Here is a 27024-nt window from a genome sequence, read left to right as displayed (position 1 = left end):
TCTGCGCCCCCTCACAGCGACGGCCGCGGCCCGGCGGAGGGACGGGCGGCTCAGCCCACGGGCAGCGCGGCGCCCTCCCCCGGGCCGGGCCAAGCCGCCCCGGGCCGCGCCGCGGCGCTGAGTGCACCGCCCACCCCGGCAGCCCGGCCTCCGCCCCGCCCCGCCCGCGGTTATGCAACGGCCGCGGAAACTTCGGATCCTCCGAACCGCTGCTGGACGGGGTGGTTTTAGTCTGGCTCTGTGTTGTGGCGCTGGTGAGGGCTGTGCTCGCCGGGAGCCCCTCGCAGCCACCCGAGCCCCGTCAGCGCGGCCGCCCCCCCGCCCGCCGCTCGCTTCCATCCCGCACGAAGTTTGCGGAGGCCCTCAGGGCGCCAGACGGGGCGGGACGGGGCCCGGGCGCGGACCTTCCCCCGGGGCCCGCTCTGTGCCCGGCGGTGTGCCCGCCCGTCGCGGCGGAGCGCTGCCCGCTGCTCGGGGAACTTGGTGCATTCTTTCTCCTCGTGGCACGCGGAGAGGACTTCTGGCAATCTCGTCAGCTTAGTTTTTAAGCCGTCGTTCAGGAAACTCACGGCAATTTCTGGAAGCAAAACCACGCTTAAAAGAGTGTAGTAGCTTCACGGTGTAATTTAGTGATGCTTTGGAACGGGGGGGAAAAAAAAAGCGTTAATGAGGACGTGTCGTACAGCTGCCTTAAGAATACCTAAGATTCATCCCTGTGCTAGCAGGTCTGGATTTAATACGGAGCTGTATCACAAATCTCCCCAACTCACCCTGTGGTGGTACTGCAGATACAGCCGTGAGGCTGCTTCCATTCCAACTGCCTCTTTGCAGCCCAATAGTGTATATACCAGAAGCCAAAGCTGTGATCAGAATGCATTCCTGAGGCTTTCTGCAATGTAAATGTCAGTCATGCAGTTTTTTTGGTGACTTTTGCCTTCTATTGTCATTTTATTCTCATAATTCTAAAAAAAAAAATTAAAAAAATTCTTTTTTTTTGTGTGGAATAACTTTTGAATAATAACGAGACAAAAAATTTGCTTCAACTCAATAGCTGCATCCATAAGGAATAATGACAGTAATGTTCCAATGTCAGTGTTCTCTCTGTAATAGGAAGGATACAGTGCCTGTATGACTACACACACAAAGATATCGGATGTTGACTATACTAACATGGAACTTTATTTTAGTAATGTGGCTTTTTAAATTATTATTTATTTCTGCAGCTTGGACAGTCTCTAAACTATCCTGATTTCAGAATCCCCCTCCTCAGTAATCAGAGGGAAAGCTTTCAGGTATGGGTTTTTGTTGTTGTTGTTTTTGGTGTTTTGTTTTGTTTTGTTTTTTAACTAATTTCTTGTTTCTTAAGAAGCATTCACTATTCTGAACTTCACGTGGCTTCTCCAGCCGACAACTTGGGCACTACACCTGATCAATCTTTGCCCTTTGATCAGTGCAGATTCTGAGATTCATGGTTGAAGCCTGTACATGAAATCTGGGCTAAGATCAACTCCTAGAACCACATATTGCTCTTCATTTCCTGATTTCCTTGCTCCAATAAATGTCCTCTCTCACTTAGTTATTTTTCCTTAGATTTCCTGTTCACATCTCATCGACGAGCAGATCTTCTCCTTGTATTTTTTGCCACATGTGCTGTATTTCTGGTCAGGAAATCCAGTACTCCCAGGATTTGTTCACACTTCCCTTTCCTGACAATTTTCCCGGTTATCTTTTGTACCATTCTTTTGGTGCTTCCTTACTGGTCACTTGCTGGTGTTTTCACTAGCTCAGACAGCAGTGTAATTGCAACACCTGCTCCGGAGTTACGCAGATATACCATATGATTTTTCCCCTGCAATTTCCTTGTTTAAAACCTTTGCATATTAGATGATTGCCTTTGTATGTGTGCAGTCTATTGTACAGATAATGATCTGAACGTGAGTGCTTTTTCATACAGCCTTTACAAGGGCTTTTACACTTCCTCCAGGCCTCTGTATCCTTGAGTAGAGACACACCCATCCATCTGCCATTATATTCCTTTCCAGATGACATGTCTATTCAAGGCAAGGCTCTGACAACCTCCTTCATGGTGACATCTCATCTACGTTAATTAGACCACTTCCAGAAGACAGGACTGCATCTCGTGAGTAAGTCTGTTTTAAGGTTTAGCAGTATTTATTACCACTAGACCTTTCTTCTTTAGCAAGACAGTGTTTACTAGTGTTTCAGCTGTATTTTTTAGTCAACATTAAGATTAGCTGCTACTGTACGACTTGGTGTGGGCTAAAGCATTTTCATCCACTAGTCTGAAAGTGATTAAAAATGTAAGTACAATTATCTTAGCATTGTTGTTATTATTCTTATTTTAGAAACAAGTAATTTCCTTCTTTTGGCACAGATAGGATATGGCCACCAGCGCTTAAAGGAAATGATTCAATACACTTAGGTCCTTGGGAGACAATGGCATTTTGCGGGTGTGGGATTAAGTGATAAAGGAACAAAAATGATGTAGAAAACTTCCTTATCATTACTTCTTTCTTCTAATTACAGTATCACGCACTGTAAAAAATAAGAGCATAACATTACTTTATCTGAATTACATGTGCTGTTCAGCAGTTTTTGAATTGTACAGACATATTCTTATACAACTGGAGGATTTTTAACAGTCCAGTACTTTTGGTATACCCTAGTTCTAGTACATCTTCTGGCGGCAAATTCTATCTATACTTAAGTGCAAAGCCAGGCAAACAGATCAGAAGAAGTAGGTACACTTGCAAATGTACAATTAGATGAGCACCTCGTGCTTTAAAGAAAAAATGCCATGTTGTCATTTTTAATCTAGATTTCTTCTTTTTTTTTCTCCCCAAGAAAGCTAGCACTGAAGAACATGCACAGATGATGTCTATTAGAAAGATTTCAGGATTCCCTTGAAAAAGCTCATGGCTCCTGTGTAACTGAGTAACAATCATACACTGCTAACCAGGGAAAGCGTTCCCACTTCCTGCCTTCTGCTATGGTATGTGCTGCACAAAAGACTTTCAGTGGTCACTGGCTTGAATTTGCTCACATATAATTTAGCAAAGCACAGCCACATGTAAAATGGAAGTTTTTAATTCTCCAATATAAATAATGGAGAATGAGGAATAAAATGTAATGGTAAACACTGCACACTGTTTTACTATACAAAGGTACACGTGCTTTAATGCACCTATTTACACTTCCAAAACATTGTGCTATTTGTCATGCTAATTAATAGTTTATATTTGCTTCTGTGAGATTTGCTTATTGTTTAATACCCATATTTTTACGTTACATTCCTGGTAGTAGTGTTAAATTAGTCTAATTTTCAAGGGACCTCTGCAACTAAGGTAGGCTTATGTAAATGTATTTTGTTTTTTAACAAAGGGATTAGCGCTTAAAATTCTACTTTCATTCACGTACATTTCACAGCTATTTATTTCTAATGTAGTTAACAGCTTTTAGATTTTGGCTGGCACCTCAGAATGTATGCAAAGCATATCCTGTGCAGCCAACTTTGATGTGGTTTATTTAATACACAGACCTGCTATATATTACCAAGTTTCACCAGAACAGCTATGTCAGCATGTCTCCCCCCGAGCCAACATCTCCAGGCCAGTAAAACCTCAAATGTAGACATAGCCTGCTCACTAAAAAAGAACTTACGTCAGCTCAGTTCGTGTCATTTTGTAAATTGATGTAATGTCAGGAGCAAGAAGGCTTTGTGAGCATCTACAGATGACTGCACAGACGCTCATTTCAGAAACAGCTGCACTAAGCAAAAAATTGCACTGATGTTTGTGTCTCAGAGGTTGCCCTCCTTACAGCAAAGCCTAGGGAATGGAACACGCAAACACTGCTCATTCACACCACTACGGAGTCAGTCAAACACTTGAACAGTTTGCCGCAGTGATCTGGAAAATCCTGCAATGTCTAGCTTGCAAGCAGCTAAAGCCCTATCAGATGTTACCACACTGGAGATAGAGCTGCATGTTTCAGCTCCGTTGCTGAATATCCCAAGAAGATAGCGGAATAAAGTACACAGGCATACCATCAGTTTGTCTCAGGTGGCTTAAAATGGTAATGAAATTGAGCTTTGCTAGCACAACTCAGTTTGAGCTTAAATTAAATAGGAAAAAAAAAAAAGTGGTAATTGTGGTAATTTACATTTATCTTGGAGGAAAAAAAAATCAGCAGCAGTATTGAAAACAATATTGAAACCAATTGTGCTGCAATATACCAGACCCTGACCACAAAGCAAACATGGAGTGACAGCAGACTTCCTTCCCCTTATTTAGATAACTAAGAAAGTACATGGTTTTACTCACGGAGTTTCACCAGTCTGTTCCTAATCTTGTACTTCCTTTCCTATACTCTATCCATTGTTACATTACAAAGTCACAGTATAGGAAATAGGTGTTCTTATATAAAGTAGAACCAGAACAGAATCACATTCGTACCTTTGAGCTCATACATATACATGTTTATCAACAGCAATATACTTAGGTCTAATATGTTTGAACATTACATTCAAAAGATATTTTTAAGGTGAACTTTTAAGAGTTCAAAGGATTTTCTGTTAAACGACAATCCTAGACCTAATCCAAAATTCAGATACTGATAGTGTGTGTGTAAATCTGAACTAACTTCATACCTGTTTCAATTAAACAGCTTTCCCCATAGAATTCAAGAAACATCAAATTAATCAGAAAGCCAGATGAAAGGTGAAAGAATATTCAGTACATTAAAAGCTTGCAGGAATGTGTGACAGGGACAAGCTGTACGAGAAGTAAAACTTGTAAGGGAGTCTAAATGTGCCTTAGAGATGGAGGATCAATTAAAACTCGGGTCAGTATATTTTATAAAATGGACTGCTGTCACACACAGCTCATTCAAAAGGATAAAAACAACAGGAGGAAGAAAAGCATGGCTTTGAGTTTACTCAGCACTTAAAGGAATATAAATGTTTATGACACTGAACAAACCATGTCATCCTGAGTTTAAAGAACGTAGTGCTCTTTGCTAGATGTTTTAACAAATTGATTAGCAAGTTCAAAGGAAATGAGGCCAACCAGTGTTTTGCATTGCTTTGAAATACTGAAAGTTTTATTGTTTTAGTTTAAAATTGATCATGAATTTGGAAAATGCAAAATGAAATACAGTTCAAGCAGAGTCTTGATACCACGAACAATTCTTAATGAAAGACAAACACTGAAAATGATTGTATGTGGTCCTCCTCCAGAGTGAATTAAAAACAACTAAGCTTTCTGCCCCCTGCTGTTTAAACCGGCTATTTCTGCACTTCTACAGTCACACAAGTATGGATGAAGCCACATTCCAGCAGAATCTTTCTCCCCACATACAAACCTGCGTGGGAGCACATCACTGCGGGCTGAGTCTAACTCTGCTTTTCTGTCTCTTATGCTTCCGATACGTGGACTTTTAGTTCTTTTACTGCACCAACACGATATTCACCTGAATTTAGTAGTCTATCAAAAAAAAAAAAAAAAAAAAAGCCAAGGATCCACTTGCCAATTGCTTACATCATAAAGCCAAGTTACTAGAAGTGCAAAGGAAAGGCAGTTATTCTTAATTAATTTATTTATTTATAATCTTAAATTATTATTTTTTAAGCAAAAAACATTCAAAATGTTCTGTAGTAAGGTTAATAGGTAATATCTTCTGTACTTAATAGGCTTCTAAAATGAAATAAATGTGTTCAACTTCCTCACAGGATACTCAGAATTTAATATTTGTGAATTCCTTCAATGTTAAAACACACCACCATCTACAAAACAAATCCAGTCAGTCACTTTCTTCAGAGTCATGTAACTTCTTGAGAGGTAATCTGCAATTTTTGTTGTCGTTGTTATAAATAAAACATCTATTCCAGATTTATAAAAGGCTTTTTAAAAAAGGCTTCAAATTTAACTTTCTTCTTAGATAATGTAGAAATAAAAGGGTAAAAAAGCCTATAAAATAAGATGGGTTAAAAGTAGTAACAGTGAAGAGACATAAAAAGTTTCCAGGACATGTATCTAAAATTTGTGTATTTACTACCATGAACAACGACTATGGCTATACTGAGGAGAGATGGAATAAAGAGAAAATACTGATCTACACAGACTGGATTTATGCTTCTCCTGAAAATACAGGCCAATTACATCAAAACAAACAAAACCCAAGAAATCAGAATCAGAAGTTACAAGTTTTGAGCATATTTAATTACCACATGCTGTATGAGAGGGAAAAAAAAATCAACACATGTAGATGGCAATTGAAACACTTTGCTGTGGGAAAAGAAATCACATTGTAGACATGCTACATAAAACAATTAAACACTTAGAGAAGAAGCAACTCCAAATTTGAGAAAACAGACTTTTTTTGTTAAGTGGTAGTTACTTATTGATTGAAGCACTTTTGCCATGCAAGTAGTATTTTTCCTAAGTTCTAAGCAGAGAGAAAATAATGCATATGTGAATTAGTACAGAAACGTACGGTGCCACTACAAAAGTCACCGCCAGAGTCTGAATGTGAAGGTTCTCATCTATTTATTCTCTCCAATAGAACTTAAGGGATTTATTATGTACTCTCACTAGTGACAGTGAAACACTAGCAAAACTACTTACCTTTGTCACAAGAGCTATGAAATACTGCACATAAATACAACTGAAAAGTGTTTTTTAGCATAACCTTTGGAGGACAACTTTCTTAAATACAGAAAGGCTTTATTTACTCTGCAGTACTTAGCTCGTCTTCCCTTTGTAAGAATGATACCCAAATAGCAGCCCAACCCAAGCTGCTGTATCACAACACAAAGATCTGATTTACCAGAAGTTAACTGTTTTCTTAACTGGCTTACTAGCCAATAGTTTTCAACTTTTCAGATCACCTTTACCTATAGAAATAATCAGCTCGTAATGTATGCTTAGGCCACGAGACCTTCTATAGGAACTGCTACGTGTAGAAATGCCTGCCTCGTAGGGCTTACAGATAGCTTTGTTAAAATTGAAGTCTTCTGTTATATAAGATAACCTGACATCAGTTCTTCTCATGTGCAGGTCTCACCACAAAGCTGGGAACTAAGTTTTCATAACACGCTACATTGCTGCTTTGTGAAAACATTTCCAATACAATTAACAATACACAGGTGTTGGGAGAAGTGAACAGCAGAAGCTCTGTAGCACCTAGCCTCTGAGATGGCTGGATCCCTTGGACAGGAAGGCAGAAGTCCCACAGGACACTTGTACTTCTACACGTACAGGAGTTGAAATGGAAGAAACATTCCTGTCAAGTATCATTCTCACAAGTGTGGGTATTGAAGAGGTATTTTTATTTCAAAACAGAGGCAAAAACAGAAAAATCTGCTTAATAAACATAAAAATGTGCACAATCTCCTATAACACTGAAACAGCTTTACTTATGAAGTATGTAGAAAAGCTCTTAAAGTAGAACCATACTAATTTAGAGCTAAAGGAAGTCTCAGTATAGCATACTGATTTTTTACGTATGTAAGTAAAGCAAAAGCAATTACCCATCTTGTATCAGGCAGGTGTGTAAAGTTAGCACCAGAAAATGTTCAGCCTGTAATTACTGACTCAAGATCCTGGCCCAGGAAAGCATTACATCTGATCCAGATGTTTATTTTTCTTGACATGTGTTAGTGAACATTGAGTGCCTACTACAACAAATCTTGAATGAATTCTATTTCATGTTTCGTGCTATTCTCCTACAATGGTTTGTCTTCATTTCCCCCAGGGCTTGTTCCAATTGCTGAATTAGGTGGAGGAGGGTAGAAGGATCAGTTTGTAACACTTGGGTAGTTAGATCTTCGTTCTCATTAAGATGTAGCTTTATAGTCACCGCAGGCTTAATTTGCTGCCTCAGGCTTCTGCTTGCAAGCTACATGAGGGTTTAAAGGAAATTAAAATAGGGAAACAAGCAACAACAAAAAAGGGAAGATAGTTGGGAACTTTTATCGACAGTTCACAAAAGGTTTGCAGGGCCTACTTGCAGGCCTGTTTAAACAAATAAACAAATCATCTTCACTGACATTAAACTGTCCATTAATTATTTTTATCATTAGACAGTACCCATCCATTTTAATTAATGCATTCAAAACATTTATGAAAATTAGCTGAAAATAAAGACCTGAATATATTTAGTATATGCTAACTTTGTAAAGCACTAATAGAGCTATGAATTCATTTTTCATAAAGCAACAAATACTTTGCACCGTTACATATCCTATTCATCTTACAACTAGTTCAGTACAATAACAAAACTATGTCCATTTGAAATATATGAAAATGCTGCTATTTGTATTACTCATATCTTTATAGTTGCTTGTGTTATTAAAAAATATAATGCAAAACACAGAGTATCCATAAAAAAAAAAAACAGAGGTTACCTGCACATCTAGTCTCCATTCAAGACTATGATAGCTGGGAAGCTTCGGTGCCAGCTCACCAAGAATGCTTCTGATCTCCTTCCTGTTATCAAGGTAAAGCTGAAGCAATAATTTGTTCAATTCATCTGAGAATCCCAAAACATGAATGGAATCTTGGAAGTCCGTTTCAGAAATCTGGAAATTAACAATTTAGGCCTTACTACAGAGCTATGCAATAATCATTTCTTTCTCAACAACAGAACTGTAAGCAAGCACCATACATATTGTGCAGTGCAGTTACTTTACTGCAGGGATACACAGAGATGAGTCTACAGCTTGAAGAAAACAAATAAATAGCACATTTTTAATGTATTCGAGAACAAAATACAACAGAAAAAAAAGCATCTGAGGTTTACAATAATTAAGTACATTTCTAGACAATCAACTTAGCAACAGTATGTAGTATTGATACTGAAGTTACAAGTACTCTGAAATGGACTGAATATCTTATACATATAAGAAGGCACCAGGTGCAACTTCAAAGCCTCACATCACAACGAAATAGCCCTTCCAACTCGATCCTCTCAGGTCAACGACTGTGCTGAGCTGGAGGAGCTCAGTTCATCACTGCTGAAGTAGCAATTTATTCTACAGAGTCACGCATTACAATGCATACATACAGTAAGAATTCTGTGATTAACTATGCTTTACCATAACAACACTGCAATTTATCTGTCAGTCAAGGCACCTTACTTCAAGGCAACATGCTACACTAGTTCATTTTCCTCTCTACCTGCTCTTTAGAACAACATCTGCTTAACTTAGAATTACTTGTCTATGGATCCCTTTTCTCTATCTCTGGTGTACAGTCTGCCACGTCAATAAGTCTATCTAATGGAGTTACTATCCAGCTATAATTCTCTTACTATCTGCTCGTGCTCACCCTGAATTTCCGATGTCAGCATTTGAAAAAGCTCTCAGGCAACAGAAGGGGAATACTTACTTTGGGTTAGCACAACGTGCAGAAAAAGCAGTTCTGCTGAAGTTGTGTTATTTGGACAGAGCTTAATCCTGAAGCACCCTTCCTTATACAGGCTGAAGTGTTGGGTGTTTTTGTGATGCGCTATCAGTGTTACGCTTTGGTGTCAGGGATGCTGCATACAAATCCTAAGCTCATCCACGCTTAGAATACAGCAAGATACACCTCTTTCATTTAAATAAACAAAAATCCATCTCATCAAAACTTTGACTTTTCCTTTTTCATCAGTGTTTTTATAACTCCTATTGCTCAGCAGACATCCCTGAATTCACCACGAAAGGTGTTCTCACCATGAGCTTGGAGCTTTCTGTAAGAAGGTACATCAGTCCCTCCACCCCGTGCTGCACGGTGTCAACGCCAGCGTTGAGTTTTCCTTTAAAGAAAGCAAAATTCCTTTTAGGCCCTTGCAAAGCTGCTAACCGTAACACACACAGCTGCGTATTTTCTCAAAGCTGGAGGAGTACGCATAGAAAAAAGATCAAACGCCTCGCAAACAGGAATGAGAGCGACCCGAAAGCGCCCAAGAAATGAAACAACGCAAACCCAACCGGTTACAGCACAGCGCCCAACGAGGGCTGAGGGCTCCGGGCGCTCCCGGTCGCCCTCCGCGCGTCCCGCACCCCACGGACGCGGTAACGGCGCGGTAACGGCGCGGCAATGGCCCGGCCCGGCCCGGCCCCGCCCCGCCCCTTACTGGCAGCCGCTTCGCAGGCTTTGGGTGCCGCGCCGCGCCGCAGCAGCTCCACCGCCAGGTGCCCCAGCTCTCCGACGGCTGAAACGAGAGGAAGCGACTCCGCTGTAACATCGGGTCGGCCCGGCCACCATCTGCCCATCTGCCGCTGCCGCTCCCGCCCCGCCCGCCGCCGCGCGGCCCCCGGACGAGAGCCGGCGGATGGTCAGCAGAAGCCCCGCCGCCGGACCTGCGCCGCCCACCCGGGGCAGGCAGCCCAGGTGCGCCTTCTGCTCCTCCGACAGCACCAACAGCATCGCCGCTCCCGGGGACAGGAAGGGGCGGGGCGGGGCGGGGCGGGGCGGCGAGGCGGGAGGCCCGGAAGGGCGCGGCGTCCCGCCCAGCTGCGTCACGTGCCCGTGTCTGAGCGACATCCGGCTGGAGCAATGGGATGCGGCGGCCCGACACCGCCCGTGGGGGCGGGACTTCCGCCGCGGCCGCTGGGCGGAGGTGAGCGCGCCATGGAGGCGGCCTAAGTGCGGCCCTCGGCTCCTGGCGCCGGGCCTCGTGCCGGCCTCGCAGGTGAGGGGGCTGTGGGCTGTAGGGACGGCCGCCGCCGCGTCCCCCGGCTCCTCCCCGCCGCGCGGTGCCCCGGCTTGGCGGCCGTTCGTGCGGCGCTGGGCCCGCCGCTTGTTGCGCAGCGCCTATTCGCTTCCGTCCCGGCCGCGCCGCCTCGCGGCGTCGTTGCGGCTCCGGGCGGCGCCTCGCGGTCGGCCGGCGGAGGGAGGCCGGACGGGGCACGAGCGCTCTGCGGGTCGCGGCCGGGCGCGGGGCCGTACCGCAGCGCCTCGCGGCCCAGCACTGAGGTGAGGCGGCGGGGCGGGGCGCTGACCGCAGGAGAGCGGCGGCGGGAAGGAGTGGTGCTGCGGCGGCCGGAGCTGAGCGCGGAGGGCTGCCTGTGCGAGGCGGGTTTGGGTCCTGTCAGCCTCGGGCCGGGGTGGGGGAGGTGGAGGTCGGTGATGATGGGCTGCCGTCGGGATGTAGAAAGCCGCGGCGCGGGGCAACCTGAGATACACGTGAGAGCCGCGATGGCGTTCGTGTAACTGTGCTGCGCTGCGCTGCGGGGTTTTGGAAGCCTCACACGGACGGATTCGGACGGATCGGTCTGCTTAAAACGCGGAAAACGCCGTCGCTATGTTTGTGGCGGGGCGGACTCTGATGCGATCTCTCTGGGCGTTGTAATCTTGTGCAGCACTGAGATGGAATTTCAGGCTACTAAATGTAGATTTATTTATTTTTTCTGCTAAACGGTTAAAACAAATATTTTCTTAAGAACTGAGGTGTGATCATAAATGTGTGGGCAGGGAATTGTGCTTTGTTGCCTTTTACTATGAAATCTACTGTGAAAGAAACTGGACTGAAAAATGCGTTTCTGAACGCTTGATGTTTACGCGTGCTTAGAGCATCTCTGTTTGAGAATAGTCGGCACGAGCTCCGAGTGCTCTGCCAGCTCAGCGTCCAGCACCAAATCATTTCTTGATGCTCCCAAGACTTGTCCGTGCTGGCAAGTGTGATGCGGTGCTTTTGACAGAGTGCAGGGACTGCAGCTACAAGAGCATTTTCCCCTCAGGTTACACGTTCTGATCTGAGAATCAGCTTGTTGGTGTTTAAAGATGGTGTTTGTAACACAGTGAGATCCTCGTTAAAATGAGAAGCAATATTGTGCTCTCTGCTTCCATAAAAAGTTTAATTAGAAATGTATTATCTATTGTGAAGTCAAAAATACTGCTTCTGCGTTATGTCTATGGGAAATGCCTGATGTATCTGAAGTTCATGTAGGTGCTTCATGGCCACTGTGGTGCCCTCGGCACATTCTCCTCCCCACTCCTGACCTGATGGTCCTGTTCCATCAGGTGGAGGTGTGCAGCTCCTCAGGCTCAGTGTGTTTTGCAAGTTCTGGAATGCAAAGTGGGCAGCAGTCTGAAACTCCCACAGTTACATAATGAGAACCCTGTCTAGAAAAACACATGTAGGCGCTCAGAATTAATGCAAGAGAAGTTAAACTTCATTTGTGTAGTCTGCATCTAGTGTGTAATTGCATGTGCCTCTATTTCTGTGTGCTGTAAGTTGCTTTACTCAGATAAACACTATGGTCTACAAATGAGCTGTGAAGTTTCCTGAAGCATGGGGCTTTCTGGAGTGTGTTTGAAGCGGTAATTCTTGGGCCCAGCTGAGTATGTGTGTAACTGCTTGGTGAAGAAGACTATACCTGCTCATTGTTAGCATGGACAACTTTATTTCTGGTATTTTGTAACGATACTTAATGCTGTTTTAGTGCTTTCGGTATGTATGATATTGTGATAGTTTCAAGTGTCTGGTTACTTCCGTCATTAAGAAAGTTACCATTTTTTGGATGGTTACCCTTTTACTCTCCCAGTTTCACAGATGTTCTTGTTGCTGGGGCTGACAGATTTGGGAAGCTGGGAAATTGTAATTTAGAAATAAAAAGTCACAAATTTCGTAATTCATTACAAGTTCCTTTGATTGTAACTTCTGTTTTTCTAACTAGTTGGAAGTTTCACAATGCATCATGTGTCTGAATGGCAGCTAATCATTCTCTCTTTAAAGACTGGATTATGGCCGTAGCAATATTACAAGAAGAAACTGTCAGCTGAAACTTGTCTGGGGGGAGCAGAGGTTGTGATCTTTGGTGCCAAGTTCTGCTTTTGCAGGGAAGGGCATCTAGAAGAGAGGCTGGTTCTTCCCTCCTGCTTCTAACCACCATTGGCTGTGCATGTAGTCGTGGGGCTGTGGCTGAGGATACATTTTCTGGGAGGCATTGATGATCAGGCGGTGCCCTCATGTCTGACTGTAGTGCAGGGTGGTAGGGGAGGCTGAGTGGGGGTCGTTCCCCATTGCTCTTCCTTATGCTAAAGAGGTTTGTTTTAGGATGGTCTTTGAAGAAAAATGGGGAAAAAAAAAAAAAAATTAAGCTTAAAATATGTTGGCCCTTTCTTCTTGTAGCTTTGTTTGGAATAAACTTCCTGAGGGAATTCTGTCATTCTTTTTGAAGATTGTATCCAGCAGATGATGTCGGAGGTCCGGTTGGATTGCAGTGTGGAATCCGTGGTTCTGCTGCACCTGGTTGGGGCGGTGGGGCTGTAAGAGGGTGAGGTGCAGGAATGAAAGCGGTTGTGGTCTCTGAGATGTTCTGCAGACGGCAGTGTTGTTATCATGTTGTAAGTTATAATACAGCTATAAGAAGTTATTTTATAATCCAAATCTAGAAAACATCTCTCAAGTCAAAATACTCCTAAAGAATTATAAAATGCTCATATAGATTAGCTTCCTTGAAGCAGATCATGTATCACAGGCGCTTTGGTGAAATTGTCCACTGATGATGAGTTCTGTTTTGCCAAATAAAAGTTGAGAAAGTACAATGTTTACCAAAGTCATAAAATAAGTGAGGAGGCAGAGAAACCAAACACTGATTTAATTTTATATATATAAATATATGTGTGTGTGTGTGTGTGTGTGTGTGTGTGTGTGTGTGTATATATATATATGTATAATTTTTGTATATTGGCATGGCAATAAGCCAGCCTTTGGTTTTGGGAGCACCGCACAGGAAGGAAGCCCCTCACATGCAACTTGTAGGGCTGGGGAAGGAGCTTGGGCAGCTGGCAGGGCTCTGCTTTCTGCCCCCTGGAAATGTCAGTACTGCTCTCAGCGGCCAATCCTGAAGTTCAGCTTGCATTTCTCAACAGTGTAAGTTAAAGCTGTGTCAAACCCCACATAACTGCACACAGTGGGGAAAACATAAAACGGTAGGAATCTTTGAAGTAAAAAGTATTAAAAGGTGCATCTTATGCATAAAGTCAAGGACTGAGACGTGAGGAGGTACTGCATTTGTGGCCAGTGGTGTGCCTTCCATTTGCCCATGTGCCTCTGTATGTAAATAACTATCGTTTGATCAGTCTTTTTTTTTTTTCCCCACGTAACCCTGTCTTGTTCAGTGCAGGGACAGTGTGCCCTGAAGTGCTGAAGTCAGTTATGGAGGACTGAAACCTCCTTCTCTCTCTTGCCCTCCTGCCAAGTTTTTGGGTGCTTGATTTTCCAGTGTAGCTAGCAGAATTTTCAGCTTACTGTGACTGAATCTCACACAGTCGTCTCTTGATGATTTTACAGACCAAAAAAGTGGCAGTGGATTACTGGCCCACAGCATTGAGCATTTTGGATGAAAGCTTTCCAGAGTCACCGTTCATCACTGAGTGTAAAGGGATTTATCAAATACTGCAGCTTTGGTCCACGTTACACGTCTGTGTTTTTGTGGGGCTAATAGGATGAAGTCAGTGGCATCAGCAGGGAAGCAAGTATCATTGCTGGTACAAGAAAGGTTTTCAGGCCCTTATGTTGTACTTTTAATATTTTTATGGGTAAGCCATGTTTGTATGGCAAGGCATAATACCAAAATGATGGTTTTATTTCCTCTTACTGCTTCGTCTTGCTTTTTTTTTCTTTTCCTCTTTGACTAATGATAAATCAGCACTTTAAAAGAACTGTTTCTGTTTACAAACGTGCTCCTGCTTTCAAAGAGATAAGTTGTGCCTTTTGCTGCCAGTTTTGCTGAAAATTTATTAACAAAGCAGAATTAATTTCCACTTAATGCCATGAGTTGTTGATAAGCATACGAGAATACTTTAAAGAGCATTTGTCTTTGTTTTTTAAAGGTCTCAGAAATGCTCACGCTTCACAGAAGACTGACCCACCTGAGTTCTGGGTTTCCATCCCCTCACAAGTTGCGTTACTCACTCCCTGGAATTAATAAAATTTGCTGTTAGTTGATGCCTACTGAAATTAGCTTTGCAAGTGTATGTTCAGAGTAAATGGTTTTTCGTAGAATTACTTCAGGCACTTAGGAAATTTTGATGGCTTATGTTTGTGTTAGAAGAATTGAATATTAAAATTAAGAACGTCTAAGGGTAATTAACAACATGTGGGTGCTCATTTCTTTGTACCACTTACGTTGCCACTTGGTCCCTGAAGCTTTTTGAAGTGCTCTTATTGTAACTTTTGCTTTGCACAGGCAGCCCTGTCGAGGTTACATGCTCTTGGTAAATGGGTTTCTTTTCTCTCTCTAAAGTAATAAAATAAATTAAAAATTATCTCTCAAAAGTGAAGACAGAATATCTTCTTGCTCTTTTAGAGGATAGATTTTAGCTGACAGAGCTCAGTAAAATGACAGAGGAAAGTATTGCTACAAGGCTTGATTTATTCCCCCCTCCCTGTTTTACAGATATTGAAATATGCTGTTGTCAATAGGAATGCTGATGTTGTCTGCCACTCAGATATACACTATTGTGACTGTTCAGCTGTTTGCTTTCCTGAATCTCTTACCGGTGGAGGCAGATATTTTAGCGGTAAGTGTGAGAATATTTTTCTCCTCAGGTGAAATCTGTAGAATTGAATCATCTTCTAAATTAATCTGTTACTGAGTAATGGGTTGTTTGGAAGAGGGTTGCCTTAAGGCTTCAGTTCCATACCAGAATAAACCGTCCATTTTCAAATGATCTGTCAGATGTGTGTGCTCAGATACCCCATGGTGAAAAAACTTCATTCCTTTAAAGTCGTTTAAGAACCTCCAATCTGAACATGTATTCTATGGCATGTTATAAATCTCTTATTTGGTTTAGATAGCAATTTAAGTTTTGATGGTGGATGCCATTTTGTAGGGTACCTCTATCCAAATAAAATAAATAAAATATTCTGCCCATGGCTGGTATTATTTATGTCTGTGCTGGAGCTTCGTCAGTAAAGCTTTTGTGTATGCTGCACCTACAAATATACATATTTTAAATAATGAGAATAATATTTTTCAGGTTTTAAATAGTCTTTGTGTTGTTTGTGATGTAAGGCTGAACTTAACACTCAGTGTTAAGGCTAAGGATGCTCCTATGCTACAATGCGCACTCCATTGGCAGTGGCCATCATTATTTATCTTGTACTTTTACAGAGGAAGCTATGCGTTTGTAGGATAGAAATAATTCAGTCTATTCCACTGAAATAATTCTGTCTATATGCTGTAATATCTGTATTCTCTGCTAGTCACAGTGACATCCAAAATGTGTTAATATCATGTCATTTAATTTAGGAGAATGGAGTGAAAACCCTTGAAGCAAATGTTTAAATAAAAGTACATAAGATCGTGGTAATGTGGGGTTCATGAATACTCAGTTGTGTTATTTGGGTCATGAAATTGCTACTGCTCTGTGTTATGTTTTGTAGATGAAAAATTTAAGCAGCAGCACAGGTAGATAACTGCTGTTGTGACACTGACGTTGTGTAGTGAAATGTTAAACTTGATTTCTACTCCAGACTTGATCTTTTTTTTTTTCCTTCTAACTTAGCCCACATTTCCTCTGCTCATAATAAAATTTATTTTTATGCTTACTACTTCCTATCTTAGAAAAAATATTTTGAAGCTTAATTTAATTTCTCTGTTTAAGCTTCAGTATGCACTATTCTAAAATAATCGAAAAATGGAGTGGTTTTTATTCTGGGATATTTGGGTAATGACTGGTCTATTTTGAGAATGTCTGTTAAGCAGGATTTGAGAGGATGAAGCAGATACCTGTTAAACCTTTGCTGTTTGAAAAGGAGACAGTAAAATGGTTAGGAGACTTGAAGGCATACAGATAGATTATGATTCTGAAAGACTTCTTGGGTTAATGATTGTCTGGAGGGTAAAGTTCCAGGCAAATCTTTTGGTCTGCCAAGCAAAGAAATTCTTTCTTTACTGGTTTAGGTTTGTGTTTATGCTTCTTTATTCTCACAAGGGATAAAAATAAGTATGTTTTTATCTGACTCTTAGCTTAAATTGAAACTTGTTATTAATTTAGGGGATAGCATGCCTGACATGAGCTCAGGTGAAGGTAGTAAATGAGTGAAAGCTGAGGACAGCTCACTGGCACTATGCTGCATGATTTCAGGATGGAAGATCGGGGGAAAGGTTGTATGAAGCAGGCTGATTGCACAAAACAAGTGCCTTTCCTTTGAGCTAAGCTCCATTGCTACCTTTTCTCCTTCCACCTTAGTAAAGTCTGTGGAAAGGGAGCTTCTTTGAAATCTTTTTCAAATCTTTTTCCTTTGAAAGAATTAAGATAGATCATGATAGTGTGTTTTTTAAATTTTAATTAGAGTTCCCATATCTAAATCTTGGAATTATGAAATGCCTTCTCCTGAGGTAATTGTGATTCTTTCTTGACTATTATGTGTAACAGTTTTATGATACAATAAGCAGTTACTGTAGAATCACAGCTTTTTCAGGAAACTAATTTTGTTCATTTATTGATTTTTACTTATATTGAGAAGAGATTTCAGCATATGCATGTTCTTTACTTTTTATTGTCTGGATTCTCCATTGCTAAGCAACTCATACAGCTATGAAAGATGTCACGAGGAAGGAGGAAACAAAGCTTCCACTGATTTAAGGTCTTTACAGTATTCCTCTGTTTGGAAGTGAAAGCTCATTGTTTGCATAAAAGAAAAGTGTAGAGCTGTTGATTTCTATTTTACAAATATGGTGATATCTGAGTTGTAGGCGGAGATTTAATGCCCAGGGTTGTTACTTACTAAATAATTCCTTATTTTGACAACTGGATAAGAAAAGAATGAAGTTGCTATGTGAGTGAACGACCAGTGCAGAAGTAACTTTGTGGCTTCATTGATGCGCTTTCAAAAGGTCCTATCTCTGATAAATATTTTAGTCTTTAAAAAAATAAATAAATAAACAAAAGTTTTTGTTTTTGTTTTTGTTTTTTTTTACTCCTGTTCATGGAATCATGGAATGGCTTGGGTTGGGAGAGACCCCAAGGATCAACTTCCAACTCCCCTGAAACAGGCAGGGCCACCAACCTCTAGACTTAATACTAGACCAGCCTGCCCAGGGCTCCATCCCGTTGCAAACCTGAATTTTCTTTAAATCTTATTTCTTGTAGTATAACTTCGAAAATGGAACCCAGACCTTTGATGATCTACCTGCCAGATTTGGCTACAGACTTCCAGCAGAAGGCCTGAAGGTATTTTATAAACAAATAAAAACACAAATCCATGTCCTATTCTGCATGTCTACTGTAGTTTACACATTTCAAATGTAAGGTGTGTAGATGAATGAAATTCACAATAGGGAGATCTTGCTGAAGATGAAATGGAAGGGTCCTGTTTATGAGGAAGGATGAACAAATGTAGCTTTCATAGGCAGTGATGAAAAGACAAGTTCTGCTTTTTCTGGATGGCTAAGGTAGTAGACATCCATACATTCTGATGGCAGTAGTAAGTAACTGATGTAAAGAAAAAAACCTCACTTTCCTCTGTATAAAATAAAATAGAGGAGGTAATAAGTAAATTATCCTCTGAGATACCATAAGTTTATGGTTGAGACTTTGTAGCTGAAGCTTTTTCCAAATACTGTCAATTCCAGGAAAATGCTTATGCTGCCTGTTTTCTGCTTGCCTGATAAAAGTATCTTTGCAGTGATGTGAACCATTTACCTTCTGTAGGATCACATTCTGACAGTCAGGACTGGTAAGGTTGTTCATTCCAGATAAACCTTCTTTTTGGCTCTTCTGTACTTGAAATTATCATCTTGAAAGGCAGTTTAGCATAGCCATCCAAACAGTTTAATTCTTATACAAAGTTTACCCTTCATTATTTTTATTTATTATTATTATTACAGAAGTGGCTGCAGAGAGTCAGGCTCAATGCAGTACCTTCTTTGGCCGTTGCTTTTAACAGTGTATGAGTAAATATTTCTGATTAAGATGTATTTGCATTTATTTTGTGTAAGAGTTCTAAGCCGTAAACATAATTTGTGTGCCTGTGGAGATGATGAATAGCAGATGAGGGCAGAGAGCTGCTTTCCATTTCTTTCTGTCTGTGACATGGAAGGCCTTAAGATCTGGCTGTGAGACATCGTTGGTGTTGCAATGCTTGTGAGTTAAAAAAAAATAGGCAAAAATGAAGCTGATGTGGTCATACAAGACTGGATTGCTTTTCGACTGCATGGTGTCCTCATCACAGTGAAGAATAAACTAATGTAAGAATTTGTCTAACAATAAGAATTTGTCTGCAAATGAAGCTTTAACAGGACTTTCTTTTCATGCCTAGCGAGATTTGTTATGGGGAGAAACGTAGGTAAAGCTAGTATTGTTTACTGACTAAATTGAGAAGCAGAGCGATTAAGTGATTTGCCCTAGGAGTGAGCCAATTTAATACATCAAAAATAGCTGTAAGGAGCTTGGCCTCTAACCTTTTTAACTATTGGAACTTAACTAAGATAGATGTGGTCACCTGTGTAGAAGTAAAAATGAGTTCAAGTGCAACAATTCCTTTGCATTTCGATTGTCATTACAGACTAAATTAAATCTTGCGTGGGCCTTGGGCTGTGATGACACCCATGGATAATTCCCTTGCAGAGCTGACCTGTGACAATTTGAGTTTGTGTCTACATCCCTCAGATTTTTTGAAAGTTTGGTCCACAGCTTTGTACAGAGGCATATCCTGTGACATAACTGTGCTTGAGACCGGACTGCCTTTTTTTTCTCTCTCTCAAATAGATGGTGATGAGTGAGCTTTATTCAAAGGGGAGTTCTACACATGTGGCACTTAAAGTGTAATCTATATGGGGAATAATGGTTTGCATGACCAGATTTGATCAGACTTGCTGTGTACAGATAACATTTTCATTTTGTTATCCTGGATTTTCTTTCTATACACAACCAGCGTTAATTCTTTTACATTTCAGTTTTATTATTATTCTGAGTATGTCTTAGGACAGTAGTTCCACAATGTTGATGTAGTGCATATGGTCCTTTTTGTACAGGGTAGTACTGCAAACTCCAAGTTATGAACTTCCGCTGAAATAAGTGGAAAAAACAGCTTTCTTAACTTTCAGATTTTACGGATTTCAATATTTTTATAGATACAAAGATTCTGATAAAAAATTAATAGGGATGTAGCAGAAATCTCACAGTGGTAGAACTGAGTTGATAGTAAGAATTTGCATAGCTATTATTTGAAAATACTGTTTTCTTTCCTTATATTTGTCTGAAAACCGTTTTGTTCAGCTAAAGAGACACAAAGCTGACATTATTCTGTTACTGTTTTTCAGGGTTTCCTAATAAATTCAAAACCAGAGAATGCGTGTGAGCCTATAGCCCCCCCTCCACTGAGAGACAACTCGTCCACTGCTTTTATTGTGTTAATTCGAAGGCTCGAGTGCAACTTCGATATCAAGGTAATGTGTATTTTGTATTTATTTTTCTAAGAATTTGATGGTGCTTAGAAAAATAAGCACAGTTAATAGCAGGGTTGATACTGGTGTGAAAGGGAGGGAGAATTTTATTCTTGTGTGAACAAAAGTTCTAAGGCAAATAAAGCCTTTCATTATGGTTTAGTTTACAATTACTTGTTCATGAGCCAGCACGTGTGGCAAAGAAAGGTGACTGGCGCTGCAGTTTTGTAATATAAAGCATCTGTTAGCAGTATTTACTTTTCTTGAAGGGAAATCATAGAATCACAGAATGGTTGGGCTGGAAGGGACCTTACTGTCCTTCTTGTCCCCACCTCTTCCATGGCCTGGCAGCCCCCCATCAGCTTGGGCTGCCCAGTGCCCCATCCAGCCTGAGCACCTCCAGGGATGGGGCACTCACAGCTTCCCTGGGCAACAGTGCCAGGGCCTCACTGCCCTCTGAGTGAAAAATTTCCTCCTGACATCTGACCTGAATCTTGTCTCTTAATTTAAAACCATTCCACCTCGTTCTGTCTCTGTCAGTGTAAAAAGTCCATATTCCTCCTTTGCTGCCTTTTCTTGTGCCAGTAGCCAGGGATCACAGAGGAGGTTAGGAAACTGATGTGACCTAAAATCTGTAAGCAGTTTTAATGATTTGTTTTTGTTTTTATAGTCGGACCTTCTTGCAGCTCACAGTAAGACCCCATGAACAATGATAGGGTCACAGTTGATGGGAGGAGGAAACAGTGCCAGGCAAAAACAGGCACTTGTTTGTGAGTGGCAGGATGGGAATTATTTCAGTTAGTAGAACAGCTTGATATTGTCAAGTATTTATAATATTAAAAGATCAACCTGCTTTTGAAGAGGAGTATTCTGTATATTATTTTAAAAATACAAAATTAGAATGATTTCTGTTTGGCTAGAGTATAAGGTTTTCTTGAAAATTAATCTAATATGGGGCAAAAAACTATGCATTAAGAAAGGCAGGACGGTTCAGTTTCATTCTGACTTTCCTAAATGAAAAGGAGATCCAAACATACTCACTGCTGTGTAATATATTTAGTTATGTGAGATTGTGTTTAAAGTTCTCCCCAGATGGTAGGTTCCACAGGAGGTACAGTCTCACTGCTTGTGTTACTTTGCATCAAGCTCTGGAATATTTTGTATTTTATACTTCTAATCTTGTCATGATACATCTGCATGGCTTACTGGCAAAAGGTATAGCTAATGATAATGTACTTTTTACACGTTGTCTTTGCCAATCTGATAGCTGCCCCTAAACTGATGAGACAGTATTAATGCTAATGGAACAGGTCAGAAATTTTGTAGTGAAGTACACTTTTAATCAGAAAAGCAAGTGCTTGTTTGTTAGAAACAACTTCCTTAATTGATTTTAAGATGGCATTTTGACTCTAACCTCAGCTTTTTCTCTCTGATGTTAAATAAAGGAGAATCACATCTCTATTGCGCAGAATCTTGAGAGATTGTTGTTAATGTCATTGCAGCATTGCATTATATAATTGCATACATGTTACAGCATTTAGCTCTGGTATTTGTGGCAGGAAATTCCTTATTTATTTAAGGCTACCAATAAAGAGCCATAACTGTTTCTTTGGTGGTTTTCTTTATTGTTGTTGTGTATGAATCTTTACTGGGTCAGAAATGAGAGTATTGGGAGATCTTCACATCTAGTGATTTCTTACAGGAAAAATCATGTATCAGTAGGAGAATAGCAGTAGTTTGGAAACAAGTAGAAGCAATTAAAAGCCTTTGGGAATTTGTCTTCTCAGCTGTATACCTGATATTTACGGCTGTTTGTGTTGGTGATCAGAACTGGAATGAGCTCGTCAATAGGGGGATACTATGCTTTGAACTCTAGCACAATTCTTTTCTCAAAAAAGTTTCCCAAGCCTGCGCTTACTGTCTGGACTCAGGATCTTGAGATGTGTTGTTGACTTCTTATAGGGATCGCTGCGTATTTTCTACATATGAAACATTTAGCAGTGTAAGCTGAAAGTTGTGCTGCGCACTTTCTTAGAATAATCTTGGTTTTTATGTCATTTAAATAAATGATATCTTAGTATATTAAAACTATTCCTCTTTGGGCACAAAGCCCAGCTGTTTAATCAATGGATATACAGATGGTATATAGTCAATAGATATACAGATGGTGTATATCATCTGTATATATATCCAGGAGCTTGGCTAATATAATTTATATTGGAGAAATGAGAGAAAGTCACTCACCCTGTCCTGGGCTCACGAGATAACTCCTGATGGAGCAGATCTCCAGAGAGATCCTTCCCCACTGACAGTCAGCTCTTAAATGGCTCTAGGAGAGGTGCAGCCAGGCTCCACCCCTTCCTGCAGCACAGGTGATTTCACTTGTGCTCCCGTGGCTGACTCATTGCTCGCCTCAGGTGATCAATCAAAGGTTCAGGCCGTGATTCAGCAGCCCCATACACCAGCAAATACACTGTTAAACATTGCATCATAGTTTTGGCCAAAATCCAGCCATGCATTTATGTTTACACCTAAAACTGGTATATGTATATGTATATATATGTGTGTGTGTGTATGTATGTATATGTATGTATATATGTGTGTGTGTGGGTGTGTGTGTGTATATATATGTATGTATGTGTATATATATATATAAAATGTATGTGTGTATATAAAAAAAATATTGTAACTTCTCAAGGTGTCTGTACTTGCCAGTAATATTATTATACAGATGGCACTCTGAAGAATGTAATTGTTGGGTAGAGTTGATTGCTATTTTCTTGTAGTGGAAAGTTACCATGCAATAAAAGACCATCTCCTGAATCTGTATCATCATATCATTGATATGTATTCTAAAAATGAGTTAATTCTTTAGTTCTAGTGCACAGTTAGTGTTTGTTTCTTTGGGGCCCTGGGTAATGAGGATGATTTTATTTTCAAGGTGATACTTGTTTTGTAAGCGAAAACAAAATTGTGCTAATGTTTATAGCTTCCTGCAAATATACCTGGTGTATTTTGAAGTACTGTTCTTTGTAACAAATACTTTGTATGGCTTACAGGTTTTAAATGCACAGAGAGCTGGATACAAGGCAGCTATAGTTCACAATGTTGATTCTGATGACCTCATAAGCATGGGATCCAACGACAGTAAGTACAGGTATCACTTCTTCTCTCCTGTTTGAAAATCATTTCACCTACCAGAGTGTACAGTATTACATGAGTATTACTGTTCAAAGTATGATGATGAACTGTGACTTCAACAACAACAACAACAACAACAACAACAAACAAACGCCAACAAATAGGCAAAAACAGACATTAAAAGTAACAACTACCAAAACAAAAAATGTTCCTGCATTGAATGCTTTAAAATAAGAACTGTCGGGATAAGAACATATATGTACTTATGTGTTATTTGTGATCTTAAGTTTGTATGTTCTCTTGAATGTGTCTTTTAATTTATAGTTCAGCTCTTCTGAGTTAAATGGTTTGATTTATGAGATAGGTTTATGTGATTGATGTGGATAATAGCAAAGGCAGCAAACCCAAAAAGCCCCCTACGCTCTTGGAAAGAACTCGTATTTCAGAATATAACTATTTAGTTGTTTCATTTTGCTCTTGCACTGCTGCATGTATTTTTCTATTCCTTGAGCAAGTGGATTCTTACTTTACATGAAATACATATTGCATGTATGTATTTTTCAATTTTTCAGTTTTATCACAGAATCATAGGGTGGCTTAGAAGGGATGTTTTAAGATCATTAGTTCCAACCCCCCACTACAGGCAGGGACACATCCCACTAGCTGGGCCTTCAGGAGGATCCTCTCCATGATCTTTCCAGGCACAGAGGTGAGACTGACTGGCCTGTAGTTCCGTGGATTTTTTTTTTTTTTTTACTTCCTTCTTGAAAATGGGCGTTATATTTCTCCTTTCCTAATCATTAAGAACCTCACCAGACTGCCATGATCTTTCAAATATGATTGATAGTAGCTTGGCATCTGCATCTGTCAGGTCCCTCAGAACGTGTGGATGGATTTCATTGGGTCTCATGGACTTGTGCACCTTCAGGTTCTTTAAATGGTCTTGAACCTGATCTTCACTTAAAGCTGACAGATTTTCCTTCTCAAAGTTCTTACCTTTGCTTTCTGCAGCTTGGGTGGTGTGGTGGTGTGGTAAGAGCCCTTGCTGGTGAAGATTGAAGCAAAGAAGTCATTGAGCACCTCAGCTTTCTCTGCATCCTTTGTGACCAGGTTTCCACTTTCCTTCTAGATAGGGCCCACATCATCCCTAGCCTTCCATTTGTCACTGATGTACCTTCTTGTAGAATTTCTTCTTGTTCCTCTTTATGTGCCTGGCTAGATTTAATTCTGTCTGTGTTTTAGCTTTCCCAGACCTGATCCCTGACTGCAGAACAGCTTCTTTGTAATAATCCCAGATAACCCATTCCTGCTTCCATTCCCTATAGACCTTCTTTTTGTATGTCAGTAAGTCCAAGAGCTCCTTGTTGATCCATGGAGGCCTCCTGACATTCTTGCCTGCCTTCCTTTTTCTCAGGATGCATTGATTCTGGACATGGAGGAGATTGTCCTTAAATACTGACCAATTTTCTTGGGCCCCTCTTCCCTCCAGGACTTTGTTCCGTGTCACCCTGCCAAGCTGTTCCCTGAAGAGTTCAAAGTCTGCTCTCCTGAAGTCCAGAGTAGCAAGCTTGCCATGCATCATCTTTGCCCAAAGGATCTTGGTCTTCCCCATTTTGCAACCGAGGCTACCCTTTAGCTTCACATTACTCACGCTCCCCTCCTCATTGGTGAAGACAAAATTCAGCATAGCAACTTTTCATATGGGTTTCTGTACCACTTGGAAGAGGAAATTATCAACGTGTTCCAGGAACCCCTAAAATTTCTGGTGCCCTGCTGTGTTGTCCCTTCAACAGATACTGTGGTGGCTGAAATCCCCCACAAAGACTGTGTTTTGTGAACATGAAGCTGCTCCTATCTGTTTATAGAGGGCCTCATCCACTTGGTCTTCCTGGTCGGGTTGCCTGTAACAAACTCCCACCACGATGTTTGCTTCCTCTGCCTTCCCTTTAACCCTAAGCCATAAGCTCCTCATCTATCCCTAGGTGGAGCTCCATGGACTCCAGCTGGTTGTTGATGTAGAGGGCAACACCCTAACCCCTTTTTCCCCTGCGTGTTTTTCCTAAACAGTTGATATCTGTCTGTTCCTACATTCCAGTCATGAGAGCCATCCCACCACATCTCAATGATGCCAATGACATCATAGTCCTGTAAGCACATGCACACCTGCAGCTCTTCCTGCTTGTTTCCCATCCTCCATGCATTGATGTACAGGCATTTGAGATGGTCTCCCATTGAGGCTGATTTACCAATTGGAGTTCCCTTATCCTGCACCTTTGATGCTGTCTTTACTGGCCTGTGATCCAACTCCAGGTCCAAGGCATCCATCACCATCATCAGCCTCAAAGTGGAATGGTTTGAGGAGCCCTGCCCTGACAACTATTGTTTAAAGCCCTTCTGATTAAATTGGAAAGCTTGTTCTATTACTAGCTGTTCTGACTTAACCTTTCTTGGAGTGGTTCTACTCAGAACACTGTTGTACTCTGTAGTCAAAATGATGTTTTGATTTTATGGTATGTGTTTTTTGTCTAAAACACTGTTCTGATTTTCTCTAAGGAGTTTCTTTATTTTTTATCTGATTTTTGAAGGTTATTGAATGTGCAGCAAGAACATAAATGGGAAGAATCAAAACTCTTTCAAAGTAGAAACACTACTGAGCATACTAGGAAATTAACATTCAAACTAAGTGGAAGTTGAGTATTCCAGAAAGCTATGTGAATATGGTTTTAATGAGTGCTCAACGCATGTGAAACTTATTTTCGGGTTTCACTCTGAAATCAACTGTAGAACAAGATACAACACTTGAGCAGAGTGAAGAGACATAGAGCGATGTGTGCTTTTGCTTGTGGAACCTGGATACTTTGATGTTGGCTTAGAGGTGCAGATAAACATAGATTGAAGCCTAGGAAGTAAATTTTCTAGAATAGGGACTTTTATCTTTAGATAATTTTTCATTTGAGTTTCATCCTCTGAGCTTACTATTAATCTTCATTAGTAACTGGAAAAGGGAGAGATACTTCCATTTGGTTTCTTGAAACTGAAGTAAAGATGTGGAATTTGTTCTGCTTTTTGACCTTTCCAATGTGTGTGTTAATGGTTAGGGTGGAAAGAACGAAAGAATGTGACTAAAATGTACATACCAGATCATAAAATGTAAGTTGCCTGAAATTTTGGATAATATGTAACATGACTCAGTAAGAACTAATGCTCTAGTTAAACATACTCTGATGATGCCTGTTTTTGTCAGAATACTTTTTTTATGCTACCTTTAAATGCAATTAATAATTTTGATTTATATATACCTGCAGTAATGCCTGTAAATTATTCAGTAGGAAAAACATGCTTATGTGACATAAAAAAATTTAGCATACATGTGCATCAGTCTGTGTTATTACATTAAAATATATCCTCCTGTTGCGAGAGTGTCATAATGTTTGAGTTTTAACATCCTAAGAGTGCCCATACAGTGTCTATAACAGCGG

At 40.7% G+C, this 27024-nt stretch overlaps 2 protein-coding genes across 3 annotated transcripts in view; one reads left to right on the top strand and one right to left on the bottom strand.

The window, feature by feature from the left end:
* Positions 1 to 6217: 6217 nt before the first annotated feature.
* On the bottom strand, positions 6218 to 10520 carry COMMD2 (COMM domain containing 2). Its single transcript, XM_085233392.1, has 5 exons — positions 10364 to 10520; positions 10138 to 10215; positions 9734 to 9816; positions 8426 to 8599; positions 6218 to 7917 (listed from the first exon to the last, which is right to left on the bottom strand). The coding sequence occupies exons 1-5, from the start codon at positions 10428 to 10430 to the stop codon at positions 7720 to 7722; spliced, it is 600 nt and encodes a 199-aa protein (XP_085089518.1). The 5' UTR covers positions 10431 to 10520; the 3' UTR covers positions 6218 to 7719.
* Positions 10521 to 10555: 35 nt separating this feature from the next.
* Positions 10556 to 27024, top strand: part of RNF13 (ring finger protein 13) — a 28309-nt gene continuing 11840 nt past the window's right edge. Inside the window, exons 1-5 of one of the 2 annotated variants that reach the window (XM_085233390.1) lie at positions 10556 to 10695; positions 15410 to 15533; positions 18111 to 18191; positions 20282 to 20407; positions 23464 to 23551. In XM_085233390.1, the coding sequence (XP_085089516.1) occupies positions 15420 to 15533; positions 18111 to 18191; positions 20282 to 20407; positions 23464 to 23551 (409 nt within the window). In that variant the 5' untranslated portion in view covers positions 10556 to 10695; positions 15410 to 15419. Of the gene's footprint in view, positions 10696 to 10868; positions 10980 to 15409; positions 15534 to 18110; positions 18192 to 20281; positions 20408 to 23463; positions 23552 to 27024 lie in introns of those variants that run through there. The other variant, XM_085233391.1, reaches the window with a different exon arrangement.

The sequence above is a fragment of the Meleagris gallopavo genome, chromosome 11 (genome assembly GCF_905368555.1).
Source record: "Meleagris gallopavo chromosome 11, MGAL_WU_HG_1.1, whole genome shotgun sequence".
Classification (NCBI taxonomy): domain Eukaryota; kingdom Metazoa; phylum Chordata; class Aves; order Galliformes; family Phasianidae; genus Meleagris; species Meleagris gallopavo.
Note: the sequence above shows the minus strand (reverse complement) of the source record. Positions and strands in the feature narration are given on the sequence as shown.